General features: G+C 39.7%; 1 protein-coding gene across 2 annotated transcripts in view; it reads left to right on the top strand.

Moving 5' to 3' along the window:
• Window positions 1–27,157, top strand: part of AHRR (aryl hydrocarbon receptor repressor) — an 82,199-nt gene that overhangs the window by 9,014 nt on the left and 46,028 nt on the right. For both annotated transcript variants that reach the window (XM_071736932.1, XM_071736931.1), the window contains exons 2-3: window positions 8,949–9,020; window positions 15,954–16,135. In XM_071736932.1, coding sequence (XP_071593033.1) covers window positions 8,959–9,020; window positions 15,954–16,135 — 244 coding nt within the window. In that variant the 5' untranslated portion in view covers window positions 8,949–8,958. The remainder of the gene's footprint in view (window positions 1–8,948; window positions 9,021–15,953; window positions 16,136–27,157) is intronic.

The following is a 27,157-nucleotide window of genomic DNA, read 5'->3' as shown; positions in this document are numbered from 1 at the left end:
AAAAGTGACACAATCCATTAGACGTGATGCTGAGGGCACTGATCCCTCACTTAAAATTGAGTAGTAGTGTAGGCAAAGTAATGCACGAGACAAAGCTGATTAATTAACTAGCTCTAGCAGCCTTACCATGATGGCACAGAGCTAAATCTTGGCAGCACCTATCTGAAGAATTATATTTGTACATTGCACAAATATTCTTGAGTTGTTCACTTGTAGTGAGATGTGTTGCCCGACTAAAGCTGACCAGAACCTGAACTAGCTGAAGCCTGAAGATACCTGAACTAAGGCCCTGCTACACTACACATTAATGGCAGAAATATTTCATGGAGTTATCTTACTGGTTTTAGTCAAATTTTCTATGGAACTGACACTTAGATTTTCAGTGTCTGCTTTGCAGTCTCCACAAGTTACTTCTCTTAACCTGTTAGTCAGGTTCCAGCAAATATAAAAGAGGGACGGAGATCTCAAAGATATTATGGTCCTGAGAGTTTAAAGGTGAAACATGCTACGTTAAGATCCCTACTGAGGGCAAGACTGCAATGTGAGATTGAGTGTCTTGTTAATCATTAAATAATCCATATGGTTCAGACAGTATCTTCAGTGCCCAAGCTGTAGCAAAACTTTTTATCACTGCTCACACCTTACTATGGAAAGGGCTGTTCAGCTGCTCTGGCGATCTTATATTCTCATCTGTGGCAAAGTCAGTGAGGGACCAAAGTCAAGCTCGGTAGAAAGAGCTGCCACTCCACTAACTGGAAAGAATTGTACCAGAAATATACCCAGTCAGATTTTTTTGGGAGGTGTTTTATATGTCCAATGGTCTGTATCCTTCCTGAAGTGACACCGTTCACATTAGAAGTTCTAAAAACAGATTAATTTTTAAAACACAGCTTTAAAAACACTCCTGCATCTAAGCTTTTTTTAAAAAGTTAGCTATTTACATCCTCAAAGCTCAAAAAGAAGTCTCCTTGAACTTAATTTCAGGCCTTATTATATAAACAAGTAAAGTAAGGAGGGCTGATGAGATAATTTAGTCCCCAAATGAACTTGTTTGTGAGGGAAGAATAGTGATTGAAATTATTGTTCTGCTACAGATTCCTGAAGTGTGTAGCTGCATACCCACCCTGTAGCAATGTTTCGAAGTCAAGCAACCGCAAATCAGGAAACCCAGGAGTTAGAGATGAAATGTGAATTCCTCACCTACATGGACAGGCACTGAACTTTATCTCAGATGAGCACAAGAATTTGCTTAGTTTGCTTTTCTTATTCACCTTGTGTCCCCAGCTTTGTACCAGGCACTGGACAAATCCTGCCGTGAGCACAGTGCTATTAATTTTGTCACAGAATTTTCTGTGATAATTGTGACCATAATATCTCTGTACATCAGAACCACTGTGGAATTAATCTTTATTATACTTCTGCGATGTGTGGTCTTAGAGACAAAACTGAGTGGTGCCTCCTCATCTACTCAATTCCAGGCACTGAGGGAGGTGATTTTTCCAAAGATGGGGCCTTTGGGTGTACATTCATTCAGAGCCCAGCCCTGGGGGCCTTTGGCTGTGGCACTGAACACTCAGCACTTTGAGAAATTAGTCTAAGGCTCCCAGAAAATCACAGTTGATGCCCTTGATGTCACTGGCTGTAGCTGCATACCCATCCCTCATTTGTACAGCCCCTACACAGCCCCCATTCCCCTATGATCCCAGAGTGGGGCAGGACTCTGGCTTTGCCTCTTCAGACTTCTTCTCCCAACGCAGGCAGCCCATGGCAAAGCAGCCCCACCAGCCTGGGTGGGAGACTGCATTAGGGAGGTGCAGGCCACCTCACTTCTGGCAAAAAACCCAGATTGGGCATGTTTACTTTTAAGTCTCAACAATAATTCAAAAGTGTTTCTCCCCAGTGGCCTCTTTCTGGAGCGTTATGAAGCACAGTGCCTGCCTGCAGGTCTCAGGGTGTCAGCTGCCTGCTGACAGAGAGATGCCCAGGCTCAGGACTAGAGTGAGTGTTTAGTTTTTAACAGTGCTTCTGTCCCCTACCTCCCTCCTCTGAGTCTGCCTCCCAGCCCTTACCATGGCCCAGTCCTCATTCCCTTGCCTGGAGCAGGAAGAACACACCAGGACTGGGAGGAGCAGGGAGAGAGAAAGTCTGGCTCTGTCATTCCAAGGGAAGGCACATAAAGCACATGGGGATGCACGGGGATGCTTATATATGTATAGTGCAGATGCCTGTGGGAGGAATGAAGGGGATGATGTGTGCTCAGCTCAGGCAGAAATTATAGATAACTGTCAGTCTGCAACAAGTCTCCCAAGCACATGCAAACTGAATTTTTTACAGAAGTTTCAAATGTAGCCAAACCTCTTAATATTATTTTTTCAAGGAAATTAAAGAGGGATTTTATGTATGCCACATCAGATAACTGCAGCTGTGAGCCCAATATATGATCCTCAGTAGTGTCAGAACACCCTCTCTCATTATATATACTTTAGATTAGTCAATCACATTTCTAACAGCTCTTCAGGTTTGTGAGTTAACCTTCTTTTCTTTCACTGGAGAGAAGACTAGGGCAGGAAAGTAAATTTTAGGGTCAGACAGATCCAGTGTGTTCTTGTTTTGATCTTATGTATAACATGGATCATCAGCCATCCTTAAACAAATTCTTCACCACAGAGGCTTAATGTGTTTTTTTTTAAAACAAAAACCAAACCAAACAAAATAAAAAACCCCAACCAAAAAAAAAAAAACAAACAACCCAAAAAAAAACAAAAAACAAAAAAAACCCCAAAAAACCAAAAACCAAAAAAACCACCAACCAACCAAAAAAACACCCAAAGCCAACCAAACAAAAACCTCACAAAACCCAAACCAAAAAACAACAACAAAAAAACCCCAACCCAACCCAAACTTGATTAAAATAATTTCTCAGTGATGGAGAGTCCTCTATAATCCTGCGTAAAATATTTTAATAGTTATCCTAATTTATTTGTAATCTGAATTTGATTAGCAAATTGCATCTTGCTAGGATTATTTTGATCTCTGTCACGAAATGTTTGTTTCTTGCATAATGTAGCTACTTATTGGGAGGAAGTTCTTTGTTGCTGTTCTTCATGATAACCCAAACAGTTTGAGCTCCTGGACCCGGATTGCAGCGCTCATTTTCTCAGCCTAGAGTAATTTTTGCGACTCTGATCCTGGTTTGATGTTTGGTTTTTTAAGTGGGGCTGCTTCAGCTGGAAACAGCACTGCGCTCTGTTTACAAAGATATATCCAAATCTGTTATCATTTTTTCTCCAAAACCACGACCGTTCACCAGGAGCAAAGTACTTGGCAGAGATGTGCTAATCACAATTAATTTAGTGACGGCAGGCAGGTAGCTTTCTCTTTGGCTGAGCAGCCTCTGCGAGTGGAAGTCTTTTTCCAGCCTCTCTCCCCCCAGGGCACGGAGAATCCTGTGAAAAACCGAACTGCTCCCCAGCAGCGTCCCCTCCTTGCTCTGCTGGGGAAGCTGCGCCGCGATCCTGCGGTGCGGCGGGGATGAGGAGGCAGCTTCCTCCCTCCCGGGCTGCTGCTCCGAAACCTGCGCCGCTCCGAAGCTGTGGTCTGCACGGCCCTTTCATGTCCTTCAGACACTGAATGCGTGGTATGTGATTGCATTCGGGCAGGAAATGATTCATAAAGTTTAATGAAAGAAGAGATCATTTGACCTCCTATCTCTACCAAAGCTACAATTATTTTATTTTATTTATTATTTTATTATTTTATTTTATTTTGTTTTATTTTATTTTATTATTTTATTTTATTTTATTTTGTTTTATTATTCTATTTTATGTTATTTTATTTTATTTTATTTTATTATTTTCCAAGAATGACTGCGCTCAGCCCAAAGGCTCGCATTTAATTTAAACACAACTCCTGTTAGGTTAAAGTGTGCATTTTAGAAACAGTGATTTCAAGACAGCGGGATGCATTAAACCCTTTGTAGCTTGCCCAGTGTTTAAATGCTCATGATGTTGCAGATTAATGCCTTATTTCTTATTCGGATGAAACTGGTTTCAGCTTCGCTTTCTAATTGCTTGCAATGTTTCAAATTAAAACAATTCAGCTCCCATATCTTCCTCGTCAAAAGTACTTCGCTTTACTCAAGTCTCCTACTTCTTTTTTAGTATGTAAGGCAGTTTCTTTAGCCTGCAAGTACTTTTTAAGCTTCTTTTCTCACCCTTTCCCTTTTTAAACATTATTTAAAAAACACTTGCATGGTAACTGTACACACTGTTCAACCATCAGTCTTATCCTGTCTCTAAACAGAAGTAAGATCACTTCACTTAGGTCAGATCTACATTAGCTGCCTTTGCAGCAGATCCTCCTTGAGAGCTCAGGGTATGAATTGCATTCATTTTTTCACTTTGATCCCTAATTCCTTTCAAGAATCACTGGCATTTCAGGAGGCAGTCCCTATTCAGTAGCAATGACTTGCATTCCCTATTCTGCAATGTGAGTGTTTGTGTATTTGGCTATATTAAAATTCACTGCAAATAAACAGAAACAGCCTACCAGGCACTCCAGATTGCTCTTTTTCACTATGCCTTCAGCATTATTTACCATTCATCTGAATTTTTATAACTTTGCAGATGTTATCATCGATGGCTTTGCATTGAACCTTGATGCCTGTGAGATCTTTACAAAAACTTTTCTATTTAGCAGTGATTTTGCTTTGATTACTCTTGTTATTTTTGTTAGCTTGTTGGTTTTTTTTGTTCTCACATCACTTTACAAATTCTTCACATAGGGAAACTGTATGCTACAATGCTTCATTGTGGCTTTTTAAAATCAAAATGTTGTGCTGCTAAGGTAAATGACTTACTAACACAAGTTAATTCATTTATCAGCTAGAAGTGATAACTTGTCAGTGAGTGAATTTCACTTCAAAGAGGGTGATATTGCATGAAAAATTTTGCCAAGTGACGTCATCCCTCTTTCTTATCAGCTTTTCTGGTATTTTGCTTGGGATGCATGTCAGTCTCACCATCCGATGCTTAGCTGGATCATTACGTTTCACTTCTCTGAGGATTATCACATAGCAGCTGTTTCTCAGTCCTTTGGCTTTCCCCAGTGTTCAGAGGTTCATTACGACTTAATGTCAGCAGTGATTAAAAGCATCTAACATAAGAAAATGAGTGATCATGGACCACATCTGCCCTTTCCCAGCAATTCTATCCTTTGCAGTCCTACCAGTTCTCCTCCTGAAGATCCTCAAGCTTGTAATCCCCCTCTTCTACTGATGGAGAGGTGGAAAGTTGCTGCTTTGGGCTCATGTTGTCCTCTCTCAAAGAGGGAGTGAGCATGTCCAGACTCTCAAGTGTTAACAGATACAAAGAAAAAGGAAAGATTGTTCTGAGCAGCTGAGTTCCATCATCCCAAATGCTCCCTGTCTCTCATTCACACATGGGGCTGGTAGGGGAAGGAGGTACCTGCCTCCTGCAATGGTGGAGATTGGCCATTCTGTCCCAGATGTGGAGAGCAGAGCTCCCAGACAATCAAAAGAGGACATGGTCCAGGTGAGACCATGGATATGAGCTCTTCTCCAGCTCTTAAAAGAATTATTTTCTTGGCTTACGGCTCTGTGCAGCTCAGTAACTTCAAGTGCTGTTCTCAGCTGTGTTTTTAGGACCATTAGCCGTAAGTCTTCTGACTTGGACTTTATTCCCATGCATCCAATTCTCAGACTCATTTTATCTGCATGCTACTACTAGCATGAGTGGTAGTAGCAGAAGCATCTCTTGGCTGTACACATATCTAGGACATTGGTGTTCATTTGCTGAAGCAGTGCTTCATTTGATGTTGCTGTGGTAACCCCTTTGTCCTAATTCTGTAGAAAGTTATTGTAGAAAGCTTGAAGACTGCATGATTTACTCTTATTTGATGCAAGTGCATGATTCCCCTTCTTTTCAGAGATTAGAAATAAATCTGATGAATGCTCTTACCCTCTGTACAGTTCTAAAATAGAGCCATCTCCTTCTAGGAAACACTCTACACACCTTTTAGACTTCTTTTGTTTGTAGTACTCTTCTAAAAATCACACTATCTTTTCCCTTTAACGCTGCAACTTGTGAATTTTCCTTTAGACCCTTATCTTTCTTAGCCAGCATTTTACAATTCATAAATTCTAGCTCATATTTTTTGCAATTTATTTCCTGGTTTTCAGCTGTTTGAATACTGAGGCCTTTTAATTTATTTTTATTTGCTGTCACATGTTAATTCATCATCAAGTGAACTAGAATGAGTGTTAAAGCAAAGTGGTCCTTTTAGGATATCTAATGAAGTCTTAGCTTTCAGTTTTCTGTTGACTTATGCTGTCCCAATGTCTCTCTTCCATGTAATTTTTTTCGTGAAGGCAAGAGAAGGGAAGTGTAGCATGTGACACTGTTTTGAAACATAACTATGAGTCATAGATTCATATTACGGACAGGAAGGACTCAGAGCACAAAGGTCTTACAATATAAAGAGAGCACCTTTTAATGTAAGGTCTCACAAGAAACTGCAGCAATTCTTTTGGCATCTTCACACCATTTCAGCTTCCCACTGGAGGAGAAAACCCAGAGTAGATGAAATCTTAAAAACTGTCAGACTGTTGCAAAAAATGACCTTGTAGTCTGGCTTAACCTAACCGTGTCTGAAGGTGGAAGGAAGGTTTTACCAAAGCACAGGCTGTGGAATAAATAAACTTTCTTAATCTGGAGCTGTATTTATTACACCCCATCTTATCTCTCACAGACTTTAGCCAAGCATCCACCTAATTGCACATTAAGTTGTCCCAATAATAGTAAATAAAACTATTTTGCCTATGTTTGGAAGAACTCTATGCCTGACACTGCATGAACTGGAGAATGAGTGGTCTTTCCGCCAACAGCTACAATTGAGAGAAGGGAACTACTGCTTGGTTTGTCTGATCTCTACACAATGCATCATTTTAGAACGAATTCTTAGAGCAGGAACAATTAACAGCTGTGGTTAGTTGTGAAATGGAATAAACATGGAATGTAGATTTAGATGATTTTGACAAACCTGTGAGCTTTCTGTTGATACAATAACTGGTATTCCAAATCAAGAAAATAGGACAGACCAAATCTATCTGAATTTTGCAAAGGCTGCTGTGCTACTGAGGAAAGAACTGAAACTTTGGGGGAAAGAGCTGGGTTGACAACACATACTAAAAGGAAAATGACTGACCTGGAAGGAAGCTGCAAACAGAACTCCTCAACTATCATGTTGAAGACTGATATTTTTATTAAGAGATTTCATCCAAAACCAGGAGTGTGCTGATAAACCTAGTTGCTTATGCCATCAATACGGGAGATAAAATTCTCATATAACAAAAATGAACTGGAGATTAATTGTATGAATATGATAGCCAGGCATTTTGGCACTAAAAGTTATGTTTTCTCCATTCATTTCTGCTTTTATTCGTTGGAAGTTATACATGAACACAGAGAACTGTGCATGTTAGGTAGCCAGAGGATGACTATGAACCAGGAATTTAATCATAGTTATGAAAAATGAAAATGCTGCCACACAAATAACAAGTGAGATAATTCCCATAAAGAATAAATGGTTTGTCAGCACACATGCATATATGTGCGTGTATTAAATACTTTCAAATTTTACTTAATATACTGTGCATGACTAAATTTATTTGTGTTTTCTACAGATTAGACTGAAATGAGAAAATAAGGGCTCCTAAGATGGTGGGAAGAATTTGTAACATTTGAGGGGAATAAAAGAATTTGGGTTGTCCTAGAATAGAAAAATGAAGGCCGACTGATGATTTGACTGGTATTTAAAAATACACCAATGAGTAAACACAATGGAGGAGGAAGAGCTATTTAAACTAAAAGACAATGTTGGCAAAAGAACAAATGGGCATAAAATGACCATGAACAAATTTAAGCTGGAAAGCAAAAGGTTTCTAGTTATCAGAAAGCTGTCTTTCAATGTAAAGCAAAGCTCCTTTAGGCCATTTTTAAATGAAGTTCAGTAAGTTTATGATTTGTGTTATCTTATGTGGGTATCTTCAGTAGCATGAGATTTGATTCAGTGTCATAGCAGTTCCCCTTAATTTTACCTATTACACAAACCAGCAAATACTCTTGAGATACAGTAACCTTACAGGTGATGTGCACCCACTGTGGAACAGCCACACAGTAAGACAAAAAATACTCTTTTCAGACAGAAAACCAAGAGAGTTTGATATTCAGATAGTTTCCAGAAAATTTAACTGAATGCAAAAACTTGTTTCGGGGCTTGCAGTGTCTCTAAGGTTAACGTGCTCAAACAGAGCAGTAATAAGGTTAAGTTTTGTCTGAAAATTCCCAGCACTATATTGGGCCCTAGTGCTGACCACATTAGAGTGTGTCACTAGTTGAGTTGCCAACAAATATGCTTTCAGAGTTTAAAAATGACAATGTGAGGAGCTGGAAAAATGCTGATTTGAATAATTGCATCCTACTTACAACAATGTTTGTAATGGAAGACAATATTCTGTGTATTTAAAAAGCTGCAAAATCCTCCCTGCAGAAGATGATGGGTAGCCTTGTTCATTCTTATTTGCTTAGCTAAATTTAAAAATGAGCCTAGAATGAAAAAAAATTAATTTTGGATATCAAGTAAACAGGATGTATTTTATATCCATTTTTATACCCTGTATACTATGCTTAATTAGAAAAAATGAAAATTGAATCTAAACATCAATATTCTAATAATATTAAGGTAGGAAATTGGAATAAGCCTTAAGCTTCTATCTTAACTAATGCCACCGTGCTTTTTAGTGTTGTTGAATGCCACACTCAAGGAACAAACATTTTCCTCGGCTGACTTTTCTCGGTGCTGTCATTTTGTGCAGCAGTACAAAACACTGAAACTTCTGAACTAAAATACCTATTCCTTTTGTTTTTCAGCACCAAAACAATGATTCCTCCAGGGGAATGCCTATATGCTGGGAGGAAAAGGAGGAAACCCATTCAGAAACAGTTAAGTATCACATTCATCAGGGGGCACCGTCCTCTGAACGTATGCGCTAGAAATGAGGTACAAGAAGGAATCCCTTCCTCCCATGGTCCACAGACACAGGAGAGTCTTCACCTCTTTATCTGGATCTAGAAACCCCTGGTCAGGAGCCTGGCTCTTCAGGGTGGAGACTGGCTTCAGAAAGGATGCTGAGCACGGGTCAGACTGTCCTTGCCCATCATTAGGTGCCCCGGGAGGATGCCAGAGGTGGCTGTGGTGTGTACGCCAGCATAGTGTGGAGTACACTGCCCTGCAGAGCAGAGAGGGACAGCATTTCTCCCTAGGCAGAAGGTATTGGTGGAGTAGACATCCTCTGGACAATGCTTCAGAGGGGTGGCTGCCACCTGTGCGCTTCTGTGTTCCCCTCCACCTGCTCAAGGTGTGTAGAGTGGCACCATTGGGCTGATACCACGATCCCCACTTCCCCTTTCCTTGGCTTCGCCTTGCTTGGGGCATCACTAAGTCCATCTTGTGTGAGCCACCATTTCCAAACCCCTCTCTACTATGGGATCACTTTCAGTAGGAGAAATGGGAGAAAGGAAATGCGTGTGTGAAGGCAAAGTGGAAAAAGGAAGGGAAAAAAAAAAGCAATGGGAAGTTGTTACTGCAAGATGCTTGAAATGGGAGGGAAAAAGGACTGCTATCTCTCGAATGTAAAATTATTTCCAGATGCTATAAACCACACTGTGAAATGAAGCTTTTAAATATAATATTCCCGCATCTTCTGTGTTACACTGGATTATATGGTTATGAAACACATTTTTACTGTGTTAAAATTATGAACTAGCACTGATGGCCTTCACATACAATTTAAGGATGAGAAGGTAATTAAAATAGATTTCCCTATTTTCAGTTGTTCAGAACTTCTAAACATAACCCACTTGGCTTAAAATTGTATGTATTGGTCTAAAGTCAAAGGGGAGTTTTGCTCAATGTTTGAGTGAAATCTGTTGTTTTGTTTGTATTTTGGAGAGTATTTGCACAGTAAACAGTTGTTCCTACTTAACAAAATATATTTCTTTTAGTGTAAAATATATCATAGGTGGTAATTTCCATAGCCAAATGATTCTTCCTGCAAAACCTGAGTGTTAAATCAAAACGTATGTAGCATTTCTGCACTATTGTTCAAGTATGGATGTGGACATTTAACTTTATAAATACACGAAGTATGGAAACACTGCAGTACATGAAATTACCTCTGTGCAGAACTGTTTCTGAATCATAACTTTTGTTAGAAAGTGAGAGAGAAGGAGAAACGAAGGAGAGTTAAAGTCGCTTTGTGCTGCTTTCTGTAGCTGCAGAATCTTCATGTTTGGAGCATACATACTAGCTAGAAGAACTCCCAAAGATGACCTCTGAATAAATGCAATGGATAAGAAAACTACTTGTTAAAAAAGGTTATGAATTACTTTAGAAGTCTTTTAACAAATTCTATCTTCAAAAAAATCAGAAGAAAATTCTAATTGAATTGGATGAAGCCAAGCTTCCACCTTGGGAGCTGCCATCAGTAATGCTACCTCGAAAATAGCTTTGCTATGAGATTACAATACAGGTACCTGTGCATGAGCTTATCCAGCCAGAACACACACAGTTTTGATCAAGAAAAACCAAAGGAATCCGATGGTTTGGATTATTAGGCTACTGTGCTCCCACACATCATCATCAGCCCTTGATGATGATTTCTCAGTTCCTAGCAACACTGGTCTCTTCCTCAAACCTTATCTGTTTGTGGGCATGCTCTTTGGTAAGCCTTTCTTGTGCTCATTCTCTTACTCTCCTAACTCTGATCTAAAGAGGCTCTGAATGCCCAAGACTGTCCAGCTGAGAGAGCTCCTGTCAGGGTCTCTGTCCTTCAGTCCTATAGACCTGACTGATATTTCAGGGCTTTGAGCTATCCTAACTGTTATCATACTGCTATGCTGCCTCAGTAATTTATCTTTAATTTAGAAGGGTAGAGATAGCCTGTTAATTGAACAGTATATTTAGCCATTATTTTGATTCATGTCCTACCATTTTTGTTACAGATCTTTTGTTTGATAGCATAGTGCTTTTTCCTCCATGAACCATGGTACACGCTGTCACCTGTTCAGGAAGAGGTATTTGTTCAGCTGAAAAACTTATTTTTTCAGAGGAAAAAAAAAAGCTGATGGCAATTCTTTGGCCATTCCTATTAATGATTCCCCTCTTTTTCCCCAAATAGCCTCTAGATATATAACTTTCACTTGGCAAAAGGATAAGTGAGTTCAGGTGCCCGAGCAGGATACTTGGCTTTCTGTGGGGATTAATGGGCTAGTCCTTTTGAAGTCCTAGATTCGAAGGACAGAAGAGCAGCTTTCCCCTTTGCAGAACAATTGGTACTTTTGTGTCTGCCCATACTTAGTGTAACCAAGGAATTTAACTCTTGCCTCTCCATCAGCTTTTTCTGATCGGGCTGTCAAGCCAGGTGGTGATCCTGCAGACGGCTTTTAATTCAGGAGATCACAGAATTATACTAGTCCCTACTTCATTGGTCTGTCAAGCACAGGAGCTTTGTTCTGAGGTAGTTTTATGGAACAGTGATGAAAATGTATGAAGAAGCTCCATGGGAGAATGCAAAAACCCACAAGACTGTAGAAGAACATGTTTTAGCAGGAAGACCTAATATGTTTCAGTCTTCTCAACACAGAACTAGGAGAGACTTCTTTGTTAGGTTGCCATTTTTCAGATAATACATTGGAGTCAGCTTCTACTTTTATACATGCAAATAAATAAAAAATCCTACTTGTTCTCCTTTAGCTCCAGAAAGCTTCCAAACATGCCCCATCAAATGTGGTCTACACTAAAGCATTTTGGCTTTTATGGAACCATTTCAAACACCTGGAGTTTGGACTGACTGGAAAATTTCCATCAGCCAGAGAACTGGAGTTTGACGAAAGGAAATATTTTCTACCAAGTGTTTGTTTCCTGTGGAAATCTGATATTTTACTGGTAATTCAAGCATGCAAAAACTAAAGAGATCTTGTTTTTAACCTCAAAGTGACATCACCATGCTGAAACTAATATTCATACTAGAAATGCTAAGGCAACACTTCAGGATAGTGACCATTTGAGAGCTTCAGCCACTTCCTTGTCTTAAACCGTGGCACCTTATAAAACTCTCTCCCACCACAAAGTATTTCTTGTAAGGTTTCACAGCTCTTTTAAAGTCAAGCTACAGCTGCCCTTGCTCTGAGTGTATCTCTAACTGCTTCAAACTACCCACTTCAGCCAGAACTGTACCAGTGCCAAAGTAAACAGAGACTTCAGCTCTTTCTCCTGCTTCCTAGTTCTCATTTTAGGCTTCAGTAGCCCTTCCTCTTACTTGATGTCACACTACCCCACCTCCCATCTGCTCTGCCAGTGGGATGTCTTCTTGACCATTTGTTCTGCTTTAGCCTTTCCTTGGTGTGAAGACCCAGAAGAGGTAAAAAAAAGGCAAAAAGCCCCCTTTCCTTTACACAGCTTTCTCTCAGTTGGTCCTTTTTCACTCATAGGAGCTGGTGAAGATCTGGCCCTGGAGCTCAGCCCTGCCATCATACCTGTGCACTGCCCCAGCACAGCTCAGTGGCTGTGGCTGCTGGTCAGTGTGCTCATGAGAATCTTCTCACTCTTACATAGCATATCTGTGGCATCTCATTATCTCTTTCTTCCCTTTCCCTTCTTGCTGAAAGCTTGCCATCACCGTAAAGGATTAGATTTTTCTCCATTTGGGACATTGGGTGGTTTAACACTTCAGCATACTTTAAAAGCTTATTTAGAGGGAACTTTTCATCAGCAGGGTAGGGCTCCCACAGAGGGCAGCAGACAGAGCAATAGCTACAGGAAATCCCTCTGCAAGCTCACGGAAAGGGCTGACACTCCTGGCAGTCTATGTATGTCATGGGTGTGCTGAATCATTTCAGCCCAAATGGCCTGACATAGCCCTGGAACAGAAAATGCTCTCTGCACCAGCTCCCACGCTCAATTCCTACCAAAAGGGGTATGTGATCTGGTACAAGTACCTGCTGCTGCACTGCTGAATTTGGATGGTTTAACGGTGCAAAGAGGGAAATGCCAGATTTATTGGTATAAATGCATGTTTAAATGCTGCTTCATTGCAGGTGTTGGTGTATCAAAAGCATAGTAAAAGAGGCATCGTGCTACATCTCTATTTAGACCTGATTTGCACAGCTTGAGAATCCCTGGTTTGACCAAACACAACAAGCACCATCTACTTTCTGCTCAAAACAAAGGCTAAAATTTCCATTGGCCTCCAAAGATCCCATTGGAGAATTTCCCTGCCTGCCCTTTTCTGTTTATGGATGGCGATGGCTCCGCCAGCCTTTCCGTGGAACGTGCATTGTTTTAAATCTCATCCACTTGGCATCTAATTACCATTAACATCAAACCCCTGCTTGTTTGGATTCACTCCCTTACTGAATCATTTCCTTGAACTTCCAGGAAGACTCTGTCCTGAACTTTCTCCGTAATCCTTTTACACTGTTTCTTGCAACCTCCAGAAAACTGTTCCTTATGCCCAGCAGAAATGAAGTTCATATAATTGCCTCAAATCATACCTTCCTGGCATAGAGCCACAACTATTTTACATGGTAAATAGGCTTGGACAATGTTTTTTTCTATTCCATGTTAGTCTTGAGAAATTTTACTGCTTGAACTCATCGGTCTAATTTTCCTTACTGGAATTAATTTTTTTTTTCATCCTAAATTGCTTCTTTATCTCAGCTGGGTTGTCAGATATAAAGAGTCATCAGTAAAAGCTCATGTTCTTTAGCTTCTACTGAACTATAGGCTATGTTCCCACAAAATTACTACTCTCCACAGGTCAAAATGCTTTTGGTGTATTACTGAGGATAGCTGAGCCTCAGAATTTCCTCCAAAAAATAGTGTCCAACGTGTACAACCTTTTTTTGAAAAAGATTGGAGAAGTAAAAGAAAAACAAACAACAAAACATTATTCTTTCTTTGCTGATGCATTATAAATAATCTGCATTATTTGTCACAGATTTGCTCTAACAGAGGAAAGTTTTATTTTTATCCCAGTCAACAAAATCTCTCCCTTGTCTTTGAAAGCAACTAATTGTGTTATTGAAGGGCCACGTACCAGTTTTGGTAATTTTTAATGAAAAAGAAGGAATTACATGATTTTCTACTTCAAATATTTTTTCATTCATTTCATCCTGTAAAAATGAACTGAAGATTCTCAAAAACAGCACTGTATTTTTCACACTTGATTTGGTTTTAAGAGGTCTCCAATTACCAGTAATAGCATGTATAAAACATTGTTGGTTTTTTTAACTGATTCCTAAGTGCAACTCTATTTTTTCAAAATCACAGTTACTTTGATAAATTAAGATTGCACTTTCAGAGAGGAACAGGCAAATGTTCCAATGTAACCTTTTAGCCACCTTGTGAAATACTAGCACTCAAAATTAAAATTATGATTGAGAAATATAGTAAAGGTATCAAGCATGGTAATGCAGTAGAACAGGGCTACAAATAATCAGTTTTGCTCTGATTCTCCACTGGAATACCAGCTAAAATACTCCAGATTATGTTCCTTGCCTTAAGTCAGGCGAAAACAGAAACTGCTAGCACACATCCCATTCTTGAGTATTTTTCCATTTTTTCCTCATGGATTTTTCTCTCAACATCTTTTATTCTGGAGAAGGTACCTCAGGGGGTCTGTGTGGCAATGTGCTATGGGAAGAACTTGAACATGGGCATTACAAGAGTGAGTGGAGGAGCAGCAGGCACAGCACTCAGTCCCCTGGGAGATGCCAGCTCACCCCCAGCACCAGGGTGCTGCACCCCCTCCAAGACTGTGGATCCACATCATTTATGGCTTCAGTGGGCTCATTCCTGAATAATGCATTTGAGTACTGCTGGGTCCTGCAGTGGCAGTCTGCTGGAGATAACTAACTTCTCAAACTTACCACTCAGGTTTCATTTCTTAAGAGACAAGCCTGTGCTTCAGCACAAATCAGGTTTTCATGCCTGTGTTCAAGTGAAACAACTTTTTTTTTTTTTTTACCTGTTGAGAACAGCACCTTACACATTCTGAGAGAAACACATCAGCAGACACTCCAAAACTGAGCTTCCACATTTGTGATGTATTTCATCTTAATGTATTTTCATGGTAGCTTTTCTGAGGCATCTGATCCTGTTCACAGCATCAGAGGGACATGAAATATGTATTAACTAGGAGTGCTTGGCTTAAAAATCTTAGTAATATTAATCTTTATGTTTTGGAAAGAATATCAATATTCTTAAGAGAGAAACCAAATTCTTATATTTGTTATTATGGAAAGAAGAAAAGTACACGTGAGAATGTTCACGAGAGTTTTGAGCATGAGGAAAGAATGTCTCTTCGTCTGGCTTCCCATACATTTTAAAGTCATATCTAAAGACAGGCTCTTAATTATCTCCTGACCCACAGGTTAACCTTGAGTCATTAAATGGAGGGCACTAAGATCCTTTGAATGAATACAGTGGATATTGAATGGGTTCATGCATTAGTCACGGTAATTTTCCTCTACTGTTCTGACACTCATTTGTACAGCATAGATGAGAAATCATTTTTCCTGGTATTCATTAGGACATGAAGATAGTACCCATTCTGCTAAGGTGAGAGGGTCCTGACTGTGAGATATCAGTTCTTCATCTGTTATTCACTGGGCAGATGTGAAAAGAGCATTCAACCTCTGCACCAAGGCAAATGCAGAATGATAGGAGACAGGGCAGGAGACAGAAACTTTAAAGATTTTCATAGAAACTATGTTAAACATGCCTGTTATCAACTGATTGCAGACCTTATCTCGGTCTGCCATTGTACTATCTGGAAGTAAAACAGGTAATTGAAAATGTGTTCTCCACCACAGAAGGCCTGCTGTTGGGAATGAAAAATCAAACCCTTCGAAGAGACACAGGGACCGCCTGAATGCAGAACTGGACCACCTGGCCAGCCTCCTGCCTTTTCCACCTGACATAATATCGAAGCTGGACAAACTTTCTGTCCTGCGCCTTAGTGTCAGCTATCTCCGAGTCAAAAGTTTTTTTCAAGGTAGGTCTCATTAAACTATCAATACCCCACTGAAAGGATCAGTCTAATTTGTCGCTGCTTTGTACGTAGCACGAGCAAAACGAACACACAGGATTATATTGATGAAGTAAGAAAAAATTAACTTATCTCTACTGCTGAAAGTATTCTGTGCACTGGAAATTTTGTGCGTTTCCTCCTACGCCACTTGTGTGTTTTTCACCAAATCATGGAATAACTCCCTCTCTTTGTCATGAGGGTTTTGGAAATGGGAAAACAGGACTGTAAAATTCCTAAACTGGTTTAGGGCAGATGTAATACCTGTAGTTACTTTGAATTCCCTATTTGAAGCTATTACTGTGCATGTTTACAATGTCTATTTAAATACAAGGTGACAGTCGAGCAACAACCGTATTACCTGTGTTTGCTCTATGAGCTTGCTTGAAAGGCCAAAAAGATCCCTTTCTTTCAGGATAAGTGAGATCTGAACATTAAAGTGTAAAGCTGTAAGAGGCCATGTTTTGTTTTTGTATCTCTCTGGCGCATTGCACAATGAAAGCCAAATGTGCATGTTCAGAGGTACATAATAAGAATCCTTCCAGATTTGCAGATAGTTTTGGTTTCTTCTGTTGCTGACAAATTCACAAGAGCAGAACTTGGGTTAGGGATTTAGCAGTTAAAATATCCTCTGGAGTAGTTTAAATAAAGAAAAAACAAAGCATACTTGAAGGTATAGAACTGACCAAAACTTACAGGTGAGCTGTTGAGATTTTCTAGTGGACATTATTTTTCTTTTACTGCTCTTTACTCCACTGTCCTGTGTACTATTCCTTGTTACACATCTACAAGTGTACACATCAGAATGTTTAAAAGGAAGCCCTATTTTTTTGTTTGTTTTGACTGAAGAATGGTATCTGTTGGTTGGTTTCTTACTTTTTAAGATACAATTTAAAATTTTATTTAGTATGAAAGAAAAAGCCAGGTTTTGAAAAGGCTTTGGCAGTCAGTGGGGCATTTTACAAGCTGACATCGGATTACAGATGGTGATGTTTCTGATAGCAGGAGCCTCCCACATCAACTATGGCAGCTGTCTGCCCAGCCTCCAGCATCCTGCAGTTTACAGAGTGCCTTCCTTTCCCTTTGAACAAATACCTGAGTCTTATGGCCCCTTTTTTTCCTCATGGACCCCCAAGCATTTATCTGTCTTTAGCTGCCTTTGCTGCTCTTCTGCTCAAGTTTCTAAGATCTGTTGTCTCCCTTTTTTCAAGGAATGGGATAAATGGAAAACAAATGAAGTCAGACTTCATTACTCTGAAATGTTCCATGTTTTGGGATATTTCCTTTAATTTAATCTCCAAATTGCCTAATTGAACATTCAGGTTGTGTTCCCTTCATTCTTATTTTTAAATGTTTACATCATGAAACTAAGGTTACAATGAGCATTGTTTATAGTGAAGGAAGGAAACTACATGCCTTTTTAAGACAGGAGAGCAGTCTGGAGCTTCAAAAGGGTGGAGTGGAGGAGAGGTGAGCTGTGGAAACAGAGCTGGGTGAGGAATGGGTGCTTATGTTTGGATAAGAGCAGGAGCTGCAGTCTCAGCTTCATTGCACATCATGATCTACTTCCTTGTAGTTGTGGAGAAAACTGGCAGAATCTGCATTTTGGGGTTTTTTTATTGTTTGGTTTGGTTTGTTTTTTGTTTTTTTTTAAAAAGAAGCTTCGGTAGGAAGAATTCACCTAAAAAAAGCAGACAAAAATATTCATCTCAGTGTTTCCATCTCTGCTGTGATGAAAGAGGACAGAAGAGCAGAAATGGCATGATTGTGGTTTTTTAAATTAAAGGATGTTACAAAGCTGTGAGCTGTTATAAACACTCTGAGGACAGAGAACAGACCAGTGGCATACAGAGATGTTATAAAATTGGATAAAATGAAATGTATCTGGAAAAACTGACCTAGCAAATCTCTGCTAATTCACTCAGGGAAAATTAATCCAAAGGAACTGGTGTTCAGTAAAAGAGATAAACCTGGAAAAGAGAACATAAAAACAATAATCGAAGAGAGACAGTGGTCAGCAAATTGTTCAATGCTTGCAATATGATATGTTGACATAAACAAGAAAGCCAAGTGTGGATTTTGGTCTGTTTGCCCAAAGGCAGCAGTATGTCACTACGCAGGAAGGTTATAATCCTTCTCTGCATGAGACCAGCATGACTCCATCTGGAATACAGCTGCCTGTTGTGGGCATCTCCTGGTCACAAGGGCATTAGTATGCATTAAGGAGTTTGGAATAAACACAGACAAGAAGTGACTATAAAGTCAGATGGACACACACAAAAAATAAATAAAAATAAGGGCTGAAATTAGCTCCATTGTGTCAACTTACAAGCTTCTCCCGTTTGTCTTCCTAGGAGAGAAGCACTAGAAAGGTAGCAATTGCTTAGGATATTTTAGAGTGGCACAGTGGAGGATCCCAATTTATGATGATGAGCAAGCTTAAATTCAGCTTCAGTATCGAGCAAAATGTATCTCTAATGAGTTCTGTTCAGATATCTGATATTCCTAAAACTGGTGCTGTGGAGCTTCAGGATATTCAAGTTTGTAATCTATGACACACAGGCATGTGCATGCTTTACTTAAAATACTATTCTGTGAGGTTGGAGAAAGTTAAGCTTAAATTCCACATTTTTAAACAGTGCTAGTAAGAATGTTGTTTGCAACTTTTTAAATAAAACCCCACCATTAATAGTGCTCTTTGACACATGAGTTCATACATGACATTGCAGCTTCAGCTCAGCAAATTCTGTGACAATTACAATCACACATCTTCAAAAGTCCCAGTGGTTTCCAGATATACTCATTTACTTGCCACTAGGTGTCCTTTCAGTAGCTACTCCGAACTACTCAGTGTAGAGCAAATGTACCATTTACAAAGACCAGTAGCCAATTAAAGGGCATGGAGTGACTTCACCATATTGATTCCAACTGTGAAAATAATTTTGCAGAGAATTAGGTATTAGGGGATAGAGAATATTCATCAGGCATTTATTCCCTTTCCAGTGACCATTGCAGGTTAGTACCTTAAAGCATATGACCTGTTCATCTTAGTTAGGCCTGGTTCTTTTCTAAAATTTATATCTGTTTGTTGAGACTGATTTTTTCTGCTATTCAGTTTAACTACGGTGGATTCACTCCTGCACTCTTAGAAATGCTTTCCTTTGGCTTCAGAACAATTCTTCTGTCTACTCGGTTTATGGTTTTCCTATCCCTGTTATCAGTTGGCAGTGGCTCTATTAATAGCCCCACTCCCCCCCAAGCTATATGCATTTAGTCATTTTGCATTTTCCTGATAAGCACTTTAAAATGGCTTGCAGCAGTAACCTTCCAGTCACACCAGATCTCTTGTATAAAACAGCACGGATCTGAGCCAGTGCTCAGACCAAGAGACATTGTGCTGGTTTCAGCTGGGAAAGAATTTCTTTTCTTCATGGTAGCTGGTACGGGGCCATGGTTTGGATTTGTGCTGGAAGCAGGGTCAGTAATACAGCGATGTTTTCGCTGCTGCTGAGCAATGCTCACACAGAGTTGAGGCTTTTTCTGCATCTCACAGCACCCCACCAGCTAGTAGGCTGGGAGTACACAAGAATTTGGGAAGGGACACAGCCAGGAAAGCTGACCTCAAATGACCAAAGGGAAATCCCATACCACACGATGTCGTGATCAGCCTATAAAGCCGGGGGAAGAAAGAGAAAGGGGGAACATTTGGAGTGATGGTGTTTGCCTTTCCAAGCCATCATTATGTGTGATGGAGCCCAGCTGCCTTAGGGATGGCTGAACACCTGCTTGACAATGGGAAGCAGAGAATTAATTCCTTGTTTTGTTTGTAGGTGTGTTTTTTCTCTCACTTATTAGACTGTCTTTATCTCAACCCATGAGTTTTCTCACTTTTACTCCTCTGATTCTCTCCCCCATCCCAGCATGGGGGAATTAGTGATCAGCTATGTGGGGCTTGGTTGTGGGCTGGTGTTAAACTGTGACAGACAGCAACTCCTGCAGGAAGCTGTGTTGGTCATTTGGCCAAAATGGCCAAAATTTGCCTTGGGTGGGGCTACTGTGGAAGTGGAGTGGCACTTAGTGGAGGTGAGCACTTGAGCTTGCTGGACCTCTGTCTTGGCCATATTCCCTCTTGGTTATTTGTAATCTGTCTTCCTTTGTCACTCTTGACAATACATCCTTTAGTACCTCTTACTTCTCAGTTTTTCCACCGGTGGAAAAATGGTGGTCTTGCTCCACTTCAAAGCCAGCTCCCTTCTGTTGATTGTTTAAACTGTTCCCTTCTAGTTTAGGTATTAATTTTGCACACTAATGTAAAAAGAATAGAACTTTGTTCTTTTAGCATCTCAGCTTCTTTCTGAGAGACAGCTAACTTAAGCTGCCTACGATGTGCAAGGAAAATACTTACAACAACTTATTTAGACCAATACAGTTACAACTAGTGTTTAAAGCTCTTCATCTTTTGGTTCTTAGTGTAAGACCTTTTCTTAAATGATGGTTTCTTAAGTAAACTTGGGCCCCCGTCCAACAAGATTCTTCAGTTTACTTATAAAAATATTATGAGACAGTAGAAATAACCTTTTACAATTATGAAGACTTGTAATAATTATTGTTCTACTCATCCAAATGTCCAGATGTAGAAAATATAATTTATGTGGTGTAACACGGCAAAATATCCTTGACAGACCAGGTAATTTCTATTTTTTTTTTTTTTACTGCCGCTAAGTCATTACACATAGGTTATTCTGTATTTTTAGCCACCATTTTTCTAGGGATTGAAGCTGAGCTTGGTAGTCCTATCATTCTTTGGGTTTTTTTTTCCATGTTTTTTAAAGGTAAGCCCTATATTTGTCCTGTTCTAGTCTTTCACAATCTCCCTTCTCTACTATGATTTCTCGTGGACTAAAAGCTAATAGCTCCTAGAATGCTTCAGCTCCTTCTTAGATTATGCTGCTGTGAGTTTCACAAGATGCACCTAACTTGCAAATATTAAACTGAAGTACCTGAGGTGCTAGCCTTGTTGCTGGTGCTCAGTAGCAGTATCTGTCTGATCCTAGCTGATGGAAGCAAGAAGAGGTAATAAATAATAAAACTTTTAAAAGTCCCCCTTTGCTGGGTAGCAGAAAACTCTTTTCCCACCACTTTATGGTTAAAGGACTTCCAGCATGCTTTCTATAATCTCTTTCTTGATAATTTGAGGTGGGTAGTGAAGCAAAGAGTGGTCTTGCTTTCAGTGTATTGTCCGTACCACAATGCTATTCAACACTGCTTTATCACTGCTGCTTACCTGAGCCAAAGCCCCTGATCTGAGGAGCCAGGATTTCACTGCAGTGTAAGCAGAGCGGTTGTCAGGCATCCCTTTTCCTCCCACTCTGTCTCCATAACACTTCTGTTTTCCAAGAGTTTTCAGCTGAATTTTTATTTTCTTCATTGTCAAGATCTTCTCTTTTGGTATAAACATGTTTTTAAATTTTACTTTACATAAGCAAGAAAAATTTTTCCACAACAAAATGTAACTGATTTTGAAACTGAACTCAGACTTTTGAGATTATTGTTACAATTATAACCTGTACTGGATACATTTCCCTTAAACTTAAATTTTTCCTTTTAAATTTAAGCTTTCCCTTAAATTTAAAACAATAGTCTTAGTGAATCACAGAAGGGTTGAAGTTGGAAGGGACCTTTGGAGGTCATCTGGCCCAACCCCCTTGCTCACGCAGGGCCACCAATAGCAGGTTGCCCAGGACCATGTCCAGGTGGCTTTTTGAATATCTGCAATGATAGAGACTCCACAACCTCCCTGGACCTGTGACAGTGCTTGGTCAACTTTACAGTGAAAAAATGCTTCCTGCTGTTCAGACAGACCCTCCCATTTTTCTGTTTGTGCTCACTGCCTCTTATCCTGTCACCAGGCACCACTGAAAAGAGCCTGTTACCTCTTTTTTAGATCCTCCTTTCAGGTATTTAAACATGCTGATGAGACAGATCCCCAGTGAGCTTTCTTTTCTTCAGGCTGAACAGTCCCAGCTCTGTCAGCTTCTCCTCATTGGAGAGTTCACCGATCCCTCCACCAACTTCATGTTCTGTCATTGGACTCTCTCCAGGTCCTTTGTACTGCATGTATTTAGAAGAGAAGCAAGAAAAGTAAAATAATAAAAGATCTGAAATAGAAATAAAGATTATAAGAGAGGCTACACTTAAAACAGGATAAAATGCCTAAATCAATAAGCATGGAATTATACCTTCTTGACTGCATCTCTTCACTCCCTCTGTTCTTGGTGTGATTTATGTATTGATTTCCATTATGAGAATAATCAGAGGCTTTCAGATTATCAAGACTCTAGTTTTTGTTGAAACCTGCACTTCAATTTATAAATCTAGGGTTTCAGTTGCTTCTCTGCTTAACTAGTGTTGAAGCCAATACCTCGAGTCAAGAAGTCCCCAACGTAGCTGAACACTCTAGCAGTTGCAAGTTTGTTTTTTTAAAGACATATTCTACTGATTTAGAGCACTCCCAGTGCTCCTCTGAAATGGAATGCCTGAATGATTTCTTTCTTGACAGAGAAATAGGGTCTTTTCTTTTTGCACACATACAAAATGCCTTTAGATTGCTGTGGCCCACAGTCATGGCTTATTAGATTGTCTAGAAGCATTTAGGGTGTTTAGGTTTCTTAAGGCACCATAATCAGCAGCTTGAGCTGAGAAGGGAACCTTCATGCCCAGAGTGGGTAACAGGTAAGGTTATTCCTGTGGCTGTACTGAATCATCATATTCAAATTACCACAGCATTCAGAGGGTTTCAGCCAAAAAGGGAGTGTTCATGAAAGGAACATTTTCCACTCTCTACTGCTCTATGATTTTACCATCTTCAGAACAATATAGCAATTAAAAAGAAGAAGAAGCATTCTCCTGCGTAAGTGGTACGCAAATAAATCTTTGAAGGAAGACCTGATGTCTGCAAGTCATTATCTAATCAAGTGCTAAAATACTACATCAGTGAAATTTTAATACAAGTGTGAAGAATTTAAGGAGGCCAGATGCATATATTAATTCCCGAGATCTGGCAGAACTCATTTCTGAAGAAGCAGCTGCACATTGACTTCCCTGTACATTACCCTTTTTCCAAGAGTGGATTATTTTGACTAGACTTTTTGATATTTTTAATTGCCAAAGAGACCATCTTATTGAAACATATTGCTTGTACCAATGCAATATGGTACATATTTTTTCTTTTACCCATGTTTCCTGGGGAGAGTATTCATTCCATGTAACAAATACCTGAGGCTGTTTTTGTGTTACACATCCTCTTGGATAACCTGGAGATCTCTCTGACCCTTGGGAGACCTTTGTTGACTCTTGTAAGAGGACTGTATTTCGTCTTCTGCTGGTTGGCTTTCTCTGCAGCTTTCTGCAAAGAAGATGGGTTTTGTAGGAGAGGGACAGTAGGTTTAGAAGTAGGATTTACTTCAGAATAAGCCTATATTAATGAAGAAGAGGACTCTCAAATTGCTTGAATTCTTGTCACCTTCGAAGGACGAGGGAATCTGTTAGTGAAAGACTATATTGTCGTATTCTGAGACTGCCTCTAAATTCCATACCTGTTATTTTGAGTACTGGCAAATAAAGGATCTTAGTTATAAGTTAAGTGTCAGATATTTTCTGGTACTCCTAGGGTATTCTTGGGTTTTTCCATGAGTTCTTCACAGCTGTGAATTTTGTGAAGTTTTCAGACTTCACAAGCTTAGTGCTCTTAGGCTGAGTCAGTCATCTGCTCAAAGAGGGTTGTCTCTGGGAAACACACTATCATTATGATTCTTCTTGCAGAGCCTCCTCTTGTGATTCTGGATGTATATCTTATAACACTTTTCTGTTAGATGCCATTCAAGTGAACATCCCTGCAGGCCTCAGTGTTTCTCCTGGTATTGGCAAGACTGATTACAAAACCAGGGAGTTAGAAACGGCAAGTGGCAAGAAGGGAACCTGTTAGATTTCTCCCGAAGGCAGGTGGCACTGGAAGAGTTGTTTCTAGCAACAGTAGAAGTATACTCAGAATCAGACAACATGGGCACAGACACACACAGTGGATGGTTTTATAGGTGTTACCACAAACCACAGATGATATATTAGTTTGGAGCTAGGGGAAGTCCCCAAACTATTTCAGCTATAGAGTGCAGGTCTCTATCTTTATCCTGCTTGCTTAGTAATTTTTAATCATTCTGGTTTGGCAGGCTTTGATGCTCAGCTGCGTTGGGTTAGCTCACACTATGCACCTCATGTAGCATTGGTGTAAATAGATGTGTGGCAAGGGAAACTGGGCCCATCTAATCCAGGATATATGCAAGATTTTTTCATTCAGTGATGTTCATCTTACTCAAGCACTGTGCTTCATCACTCCTTCCTCTGCAGCTAAGGTCCTCCTTGGTCTAGCTTTGCACTAGCTGTTGAAATACCCACATAGCCTCCTGTGGATCATACTCTCTGCTATAGTGAATGACCTTTCATTGACCTACATTTGTTGAGATAAATTTTCTTTGGATGATAGAGACTGAGAATTAACTCAGCATAAGTTTAGTTCAGCTGCAGCTCAAGGTTTACTTGGGTGTAGAAACAAGATTGGTTTCCACTGTATGAGAGGTTGCATTTTCACTCCAGAAATTGCTAGCAGTTGCAGTGACTGGAGAAGGTCCTAGCAATAGTTCTGCCCTAATCACTGCTGCAGTGGATGGGAGGCTGGAAAGCATTCCCTCAGGCATGAATTTAGGCTTGGTTTACACTTATTCTCAGCTTCATGAGTGATTGCCACGGCTGAGAGGAAATGTGTTTCTTTACCGTCAAGAAAATGATTTACTTTGTTTCTTATTTTAAACGCAGACACCCTTTAAAGGAAAGACAATACCTCTTACTCAACAGAACAAGGAATTATAGCTTGGCATAATATAATTGCATTGTGCTTTGAAGACAAATAAGACAAATAGTTTTAGTCTAGAGAACAGTGTGAGAAGCTGTCCTCCTGGTTTCTCTTCTTATTTTACCATCACCTCACTTCTGGCTTACAGCGCATGGTGAAGCTCCCTGCGAGGCACCTCTGAAACCATGAGGATATTAGAGTGGGTCCTGTAGCAAGCAGAGTGGCTGTGTCACTTTGGGGATAAGCTTACATGAATTAGTTCTTCTGAAAGGCACAGATTACTAGAGTATGTTCTGCTATCCCAATAAAGCCACACTTTTTCTCAAGCTCCTCTTGTTTCCATGTTGCAGCACAAGTCGCTGTGTGTCCATACCGATATCCTCACTCCTAGCTCAAAGATCTCTGTGTTACACTCCATCATGCTCAGTGCAGACAGATTTCTTTGGTGCTTGCCAGATCAGGTAGCTTCAGTCTTTCAATCTGTACAATTATGTTGGCTACACCAAGGCAGATCTCAATATGACACTTGCAGTCCATGGAGGTGAAATGCTGCAAACCTATTAATACCTTGAATTAAGAGCTTGTAAATCAGATGTCAACTAAAGCAACACTTCCTTTTTGAGCTTTAAAAAATATTTTTATTTACAAGACTACCATTTAGCTTCTGGACTTTGTAGTGCTTTCATAGAATGAGTTAATGAAGTTCTAAAATGCTGCCTCATATTCCTCACTAGCAATGTACAGCTATTGCTGGGACTCTGAGAAGCCCATGAAATTCAGTCTGAAGGCTAGGCACAGGGGCAGGCTAAATGTGGAGATTGCAAAGGTGTGTTAAGACTAGACAAAATGGTATTATTTTAATTTGTATTTAAGCCCATTCTCCCTGTCATGATTTTCAACTGGACTTTATACCCAATACATGAAGAGAAGTCTGGAATGGAGGGAATAAACACTAATGGCCACATCCTTTACTGGCTTCTGTCATCTACTTACCAGATTTTCAAATAAATGCTGTGTTGCTTTTGTGTATTAATCACTCACTGGTTTATTATCTACTTTCACAAATTTTATTTTATAAAAACCTTCTTTCTTGGTCTGTTCCACAAAGACCTGATAATCGTTAGGTCGTTGAAGCTCTGAGACCATTGCCTGTCATGTGAATCAGGATGTCACATTGGGTTTTTTTCTTAACTGATCCCCTCTGTGTTGTCTGTATGTGTCTTGTTTCCTGTCTTACACCAGTAGACATACTTCTCCTCTTTCCATAGCTTTGACTCTTTCTCCTACAGCCATTGCTCATTTTCTTCACATTGCCTTTATGGATGAAATGCCTTTCCTGAAATCATGCCTGCATTACCCAGCAATTCCTCCTGCAGAAAAATTATGTTAGTTATAAGCAGAGCTTTAGGTGGCTGATAGGCTTATAGAAGTATGAAAGTAAATAAATAAATCGATGATTTAGTGAAACCCCAAAGCTTATGATTTATCCTATGATTTATATGGATGAATCTGTGCAAGTCACCTGTCTTTCTAGGCTGTGACTGGATCTTATTTAGATGCTTGAAAATCATAAAACATGAGATGGGAGCTGCAAAGCTTATCTCGTTTTGCTATATGATTAGTCCTCCAGTTTTTGGCTCAATGGCTTACTCTAAAGGGCTTGTTTTCATTTAGTCGTATTTGGTCTAGTGTCTTTTTTATGTCATTGGAATGAAAATACCCACCAGCTCACATGGTTGCTTTTGTTCTCTATCTAATGTAACAGTAAAGTGTTAGTCGGTTCCCTGAACATTGACAACCATGAAATGAATTTTATTGCTGGTTTGGGTTTTTTTATGAGGCACAGAAGGTTTCCCTTAACATAGCCAGTTTTTATTTGATTTTAATTTTTGTGCAACTATCTACATAGATAATACAACTGAAAGAAGTTCTAAAGCTTGACATCTATGTGTATAGAAGAGGAAGCAGAATGTGTATCAGTAAACTAAATTGAATGCTTACTAAGAGAAATTACAAACAGATTTTTAAACATCCTCCACAGAAACACATACTGCATGGATTTACTGTGTTCTTAAAATTTCATT

Source organism: Heliangelus exortis, chromosome 2, assembly GCF_036169615.1.
Source record: "Heliangelus exortis chromosome 2, bHelExo1.hap1, whole genome shotgun sequence".
Taxonomy (NCBI): Eukaryota; Metazoa; Chordata; class Aves; order Apodiformes; family Trochilidae; genus Heliangelus; species Heliangelus exortis.
Note: the sequence above shows the minus strand (reverse complement) of the source record. Positions and strands in the feature narration are given on the sequence as shown.